This window comes from Echinops telfairi, unplaced genomic scaffold (genome assembly GCF_000313985.2).
Source record: "Echinops telfairi isolate 266 unplaced genomic scaffold, ASM31398v2 ScPeMD7_9;HRSCAF=40, whole genome shotgun sequence".
In the NCBI taxonomy this organism is placed as follows: Eukaryota; Metazoa; Chordata; class Mammalia; order Afrosoricida; family Tenrecidae; genus Echinops; species Echinops telfairi.
In genome coordinates this window covers 4646963-4654030 of record NW_022103906.1, presented here as the reverse complement: position 1 = coordinate 4654030, position 7068 = coordinate 4646963, and the positions used below count along the sequence as shown (strand labels likewise).

Genomic DNA, 7068 nt, shown 5'->3' with positions numbered 1-7068 from the left:
ATGCTTGTATCCAACTGGAGCAGCCCTCCACTCCCCCCGTGGCATTTCCACTGCCCTGGTTACCCAACAACACCAGAGCCAAAGGCAGTAAATATTTCTTGAAATCATGGCTTTTTGAGAGGATGGTCAGGGCCATATGCTTTAGCTGTGAAGCATGGTCTCCCCAGCCACCAGCCTTATGCACTGTCCTTGTATATGGCATGGCCACCACCTACTCATGTTTTACTTACTTGTGATACCAATTCACTTTCATTTCTTCTGTAAAATATTTCATGCAACACTGAAGTCTTATTCCTTCTGGGGTGCAGAGTATCTTTAGTGGAGAAGCAGATGCTCCTGCAGGAAATGAAAAATACCCAGATCTAAGAAAAGCAATATATGCTATGTTATAATGGAAAGATGCTGTTTCCAGCTATCTCTGCTCTGTCCATCTGTAGATCGTATCCATATTCTCACAGTGGTATATTTTCATGCCTGTCAACCACAAATTCTGTGCATTTTTCCATACCATATTCATTCACTAAATAAGAATTTACCATGCCACAATTTTTCAAAAGTTCTTTGCAAAATTCTGTAAGGGATACATAATTTATACAAGAATCATCATCTGTTCTTTAACACTTTAATAAGCTTAATAAGAGGCAGCAAAGTAGTATAATAGTAGCATGGCTAATGCTATAGTAATTTATCCAGATCTTAACTTTTGGGGGAAATCAATGAAAGGGAGGTTAAGAGATAATATGAATGAAGAGGCCAAGGAGGTAAAACTAAGATTGGTCTTTCAAGATAAGTAAAAATTAGATAAGAAGGAAAGAAGACATAAGAATGTCAGCAACAAAAAAAATCTAAGAAACAAAAAGTATTTTGTGTGGAGAAAATTTTAGGCTGATTTGATAGGGATAAATCCCTGGGTATAGGAGATGAGATGACAGGAATAGGGAAGATTAGGAGGTAATATATTATTATATCATAGACTGAATTTATAGTTAATTGTATTAGAGACATAACCTTAGTCTTGCCACATATATGATGCTTCTTCCCTTGGAAATTATATTTATATAATTAGTGAAAATAATATGATCCTAAACTGGTTTTGAGAGTGTTATGAAGAAGAGGTCTTTTAATACTATGTTTATGGTAGTGAGTAACCTGAAAATTTAAGTCATGAATCTTAAAAAAAGAATTATGCTTCTAGGAATTTATTCAAAGGAATGTTCTTAATATTGAAAAAGCCCTTCTTTGCCCAAAGGTGTGCATTTTAGGGTTATTTAAAATAGAGAAAACTCATGAATATCCCTATAGGGAAGAGTTTAAACCATGGCACATCTATTCTATAAAATATTGTACCAATTATTAAAAACAACGAATATAAAAACCTATGTAAAACACAAAAAATTCTTATGGAAAAAAATACAAAAATACAAAAAGTACTGCATATATAATTCCAGCTATGCAAAGAAAGAAAAATAAAACTGACCATTGACTGTGGTTTTATATTCCACTTATTTTAAATGAATGTGTGTAAATTGAGAACATCAAAAAATAAAACCACTTACCCTGATAATTACTGTAAAAAATAAATCAAATAATGTATATGAAAACATTTCTAAGTGTTATTACATCAGCATAAATTAATAAAATTCAGAGAGTTGATGACATTCATTTTACTCTACTTATTCCTGAAAACCCACAATTTTTTTTTCCATAAGTGAATAGCCCGTTGGACATAACAGACCACAAGACTCGAATCACGGGAATGCAGTCACAAACCACCAGACCACTTGAAAAGTTACTAACATGAAAGAGAGGGAAGGAGGATGAGAAGACTTGAATGAACAAACTACAATGCTGGTGATGAAAAGGATTACATAAGAAGGACCTGCCTCGAGGTGAAGAAGGACTGAGATTCAGGGCCCAGAAAGAAGGCCGTGAATAGAAGGAAAAATGGAGAGTGAAGAAAGACAGATGCAGATAAAGAATACAACAGCAAATGGCCGCCATAGGGTTAAATCAGAAAGATGTCATTGAATGGTCTCTGGCTTATTCTGACTCGTGGTGACCCATGTGTGTCAAAGGAGAACTGAAATAAATACTTCACCCACTATTTTAGACAATTTCAGCCACTGTGAAAAGTCAAAATCTTTTTCACTGTTCTAAAAATTTGGAAATTTGAATCCGTCCAGAGGCTCCTCAGCAAAAGGACTGATGCCATACTGCTGAAAAATTGACCCTGGACAATCCTCTGGGGAATAGTTCTATGCGGGTGGGATCGCCAGGAATCAGCATTGACCAGAGAGCACAACGATTTGGTTTAATGTCATGTATGACGTCCACATTGTAGTTCAAATGTCAACATGAAAAACTACACTTGCCCTCACGAGCGCAGTGCACTGAAGAAAACACAGTGTTAGTACGGCAGTGAAGTGCATCCTGTCTGTAGCAAGCACCAGCAGCATCACAACGACATTCAGGGAAGCCTGGCAGAGCTCTGGGACTCTGTGGGTGAGTGTCTTTGGTTCAAAACCAAAAAGACCAAACACTCTTGTTAGGGCAACAAAAATGACGTGTCTGTGGCTGGGGAGTAACGGAGCAGGGCTGAGAAGAAAGAAGGTGGGAAGAGGTCATCCACCTGCTCCCTGGCTGGTCATAAAGTGAAAGGGAGATATTTGAAATTAAACGAACTACTTTAAACAGCTCTTCTTCACCATCCTCCTTTGTCATGTTCTTAATAGGCAGAAAGGAAACTCAAAAGTGAAAATAACCAACAGTAAAGAGGAAAATAATGTGAAGAACACGGGGCTTAAAATGTTTCAGATTTGTGAGAAAGGGGAAAGAAAATTAAAAGCCCAAGAACAAAGAGCAGAAAGCTCATTTTCTCCTGAATCTGTTTCTCCTGCTTGTCTTTCCCTATTGTTCCAACGCACAATAAAAAGGGTTGAGTGGTGAACTGAATTGACTAATAGCTAAATTTCTTCTTGCACAATACATATCACAGAGGTTAGGACACTGGACACCCTTTGAACACAGAAATACAGAAATTTTGTAGTGTTGAAGAAGACAAAACAGTGGGAAGTTTAGAGTCATCTTTCAGATTACAGTTGAAATGTATAAAGGATCATAGGGACAGAATGTTTTCCAATAAAGCAGAGAGAGGAAAGGTAACAAATGAAACAAAGAATGGATCCAGGAAGAGCCACTCTAGGAAATTTCTCAACTCAAAGCCAGGGACCTTGCCAAGCAGTTTCCCTAAATACTGAGAAGCAACCCCTGAACACTGCGTTAAAATAGACCCTACAGAAACATATGGGTTTCATTATAGCTAGCAAATCAATGGATAATTAACTTTCCAACCACAGAGAGGAAAGGACCACAGGATACATTTTCCAAGTAATTACATTACAAGGGCTTAATTTCCAAGAATAATCCTGGCCATGGCAAACATTGACCAGTATGCTTAATTCTTATTTTCTGATTTTAGACCAACACTATCATTATTAAGACATAGTTTTAAAGGCTTAAGAAGTCTTTATCTTTTGTTCTACAACATTTTAACCAGTAGATTTTTTAATGTTTGCAATATGCCATGCCAAAAATAAACACTGTCATTAATGCTTTTGTTTTAATCAACTGATTTTCAGTTATTTGATTAGAAACTTCAGAGTTCTATAAATATACATTAAACAAGGAATATACTTTTAATTTGGTCCGCTTTAAATAATATTGCACTTTTAGAATTTTTTATAATATCATTTTCAATATGACACAATTGTGTGGGTTGCTATTAAAAATCAACTGCCATGAAGTCATTTCTCATTTACAGTGAACCTATGTGACAGAATAAAACTGTTTTTAGTTTTCTAAGACTGGCAATTATTAAGAGAACAGCAGCCTCACATTTTTCCCACAGAGCAGCTGGTTCCTTTGAACTGCAGACCTTACTGTTGCAGCCCAGCGCTTTACCAACTGCACCACAAAGGTTTCTTCAGTTACTGTTGCTGTTGTAATTACTAGGCATTGAGTCAGTTCCAATACTTAACAGTCATATGTGCAACAGAAAGAAACATTGCCCAGTAATGCACCATCTTCACAATTGTTGTTATATGTGAGCCCATTGTTACAGCCACTATGTCAATCTTCATTTTTTTTAGTCATTTTATTGGGGGCTCATACAACCCTTATCACAATCCATAGTATTAAGGAAACAGATGGACAGTGAGTTCCTACTCAAGTACTCCCTCAACACAAGAACACTTCGTTCTAACAATTCCGCAGTCTGAGATGCTCACCTTCCTGACATGATCGCTGAATACAAATGGGTGCATAAGAAAATGTGGTGAAGAAAGCTGATGGTGCCCAGCTGTCAAAAGATATAGCATCTGGGGTCTTAAAGGCCTGAAGATAAACAAGCGGCCATCTAGCTGAGAAACAACAAAACCCACATGGAAGAAGCACACCAGCCTGTCCCGACACGATCGCTAAAGACAAAGCAGGTGCATAGGCAAGTGTGGTGAAGAAAGCTGAAGGTGCCCGGCTATCAAAAGATACAGCGTTTGGGCTCTTAAAGGCTTGAGGGTAAACAAGCAATCATCTAGCTGAAAAACAACAAAACCCACATGGAAGAAGCACACCAGCCTATCCCAACACGATTGCTGAAGACAAAGCAGGTGCATAAGCAAATGTGGTGAAGAAAGCTGATGGTGCCCGGCTATCAAGCGATACAGCATCTGGGGGTCTTAAAGGTTTGAAGATAAACAGGTGGCCAACTAGCTGGGAAGCAACAAAGCCCACATGGAAGACGCACACCAGCCTATCCCAACGCGATCGCTGAAGACAAAGTGGGTGCATAAGCAAATGTATTGAAGAAAGCTGTTGGTGCCCAGCTATCAAAAGATATAGAGTCTGTCGATCTTCTTAATGGTCTTCTTCATTTTTGCTGATCGTCCATGCAGCCCTGGTAGCGTAGTGCACTACACGTTGGGCTGCTTCACCAGGTGAGGACTTTGAAGCCAACTGCAGCTCCTTGGGAAAAGGATGAGGCTTTCTGCCACCATAAAGATTTAGGAACATAGAAACCCACCAGGGCAGTTCAGGAGGGTACCTGTAAATTAGAACTGACTAGATGGCAGGGAGTTTGGTTTTGGTTTATTCTCTCTTGGTAACACATCCAAAATATATAAGACTAAGTCACATCATACTGGCTTCTAAGGAGCATTCTGACTATTCTTCCTTCAAGGCAGATTTGCTTGCTGCCGGCAATAATTTTCACAAACACAACAACTCAAATGCGCCCATTTTTTATCCGCAGGTCTTCCTTATTTGTTGTCCAGCTTCCAGATGCATAGGAGGTCATTGAAAATACAGAGACTTGGATCAGAAGCACCTTAGTCTTCAAATGTATATGTTTGCTCTTTAAATAGATCTTAGGCAGCAGATGCACGCAATGAAACAATTCATTTGATTCCTTGACAGCTGCTCCCATGATCATTGAATGTGGATCCAAATAAAATGAATTCATTAATAACGTCAATCTTTTTCTCTGGTTATTGTGATGTTGTCTATTGGTCCAGCTGTGAGGAATTTTGTTTTATTTACCTTGAGTTGCTAACCATACTGAAGGCTGTAGTCTTTGATCTTCATCAGTAAGTGCATCAAGGTAATGTGCTGTTTACATAACACAGGTCAGTAATGAGCCTTCCTCCAAACCTGATGCCTCAGTCTTCTTGGGTGTTGGTGGGGTTGTTTTAGGGGCCCTCAAACCAATGTTCAATTCCTGGCAACTGACTCATAGAGTTTTCTATGCTGTAATCTTTAGAGGAGCACATATCAGAGCAGCTGGGTGGGTTTGAACCACCAACCTTTCAGTTAGCAGCCAAGCACATGAACAATGTTGGTACCAGAGCTCTGTTTTAGAAATAATGTATGATGAGGGAACAATTCTAAAGCACCATGGTAACCAGAGCTCCAGTTCATACACGCATGGGTTTGTTGCAAACAAACCATGCTTAAACATGTCTTTGTAATCAGTGGATGGCTGTAAATAAGTTCTCCAAGTAATACACTTGCCTCTGTCTTGTTAGGGTGCTTCAAATAAAAATACATGCAATCAAAACAGTAGCTTCTCAACAAAGGCCATATGGAGGAAGCACACCAACCCATGTGATCATGAGGTGTCAATGGAATCAGGTATAAGGCATCAGAAAACCCAAAACAAACCACCATTTTGATGCAAATGAGGGAGGTCAGAATGTAGACCCAAAGACCATCTGTGGACAATTGTACACCACTCACAGAAGGGTCACAAGGAAGGGGCGAGCCAGCCAGGGTGCAGTAAGCACTGATGAAACACACAGCATTCCTCTAGTTCTTTAATGCTCCCCCCACCACCACACACACACACACACACACACACACACTATCATGATCCCAGTTCTATCTTACAAATCTGGCTAGACCAGAGCATGTACACTGGTACAGAGAAGAGGTCTCAACACAAAGAATCCATGACGGATAAACCCCTCAGGGCCAATAATGAGAGTAGTGATACCATGAGGGTAAGGGGATAGTGGGGGAAGAAGGGGGAGAAAGGGGAAACTGATCACAGTGATCAACATCCCCTAGGGGGATGAACAACCGAAACATGGGTGAAGGGAGACGGTGGATGATGTAAAATATGAAAACAAAAATTATAAATCAAGGGCTCACAAGGGTAGGAGGGTAGGGGAGGGAGAGTGGGAAAGAGGAACTGATACCAAGGGCTAACGTAGAAAGAAAATGTTTTGGAAATGGTGGCAACATATGTACAGATGTGCTTGATACAATTGATGTATGGGTTGTTATAAGATCTGTAAGAGTCCCCACTAAAATGATTCATTAAAATTGAAAAAATAAAAAATGTGGCTTCTGAGGGGATTTTTTAAGCCAGTCGCTTCAAAGCAGAGATGTCAGCTAAGTAGATTGTGGTGACTATTTGGGAGCAGAAATGGGTATTTCAAAAGGGTAGTTTTAATAGATTTCCTCATAAGATACAGGACGATCCTGGAGGCTTATTATGTAGAAGTTTTAAGAAAA

The 7068-nt window shown here is 39.2% G+C and overlaps 1 protein-coding gene across 1 annotated transcript in view; it reads right to left on the bottom strand.

Annotated features, from left to right (window-relative positions):
• MYOM2 (myomesin 2) overlaps positions 1 to 7068 on the bottom strand; it is a 128466-nt gene that overhangs the window by 17905 nt on the left and 103493 nt on the right. Inside the window, exon 32 of the mRNA XM_004707745.2 lies at positions 231 to 336. Within this exon, the coding sequence (XP_004707802.1) occupies positions 231 to 336 (106 nt within the window). The remainder of the gene's footprint in view (positions 1 to 230; positions 337 to 7068) is intronic.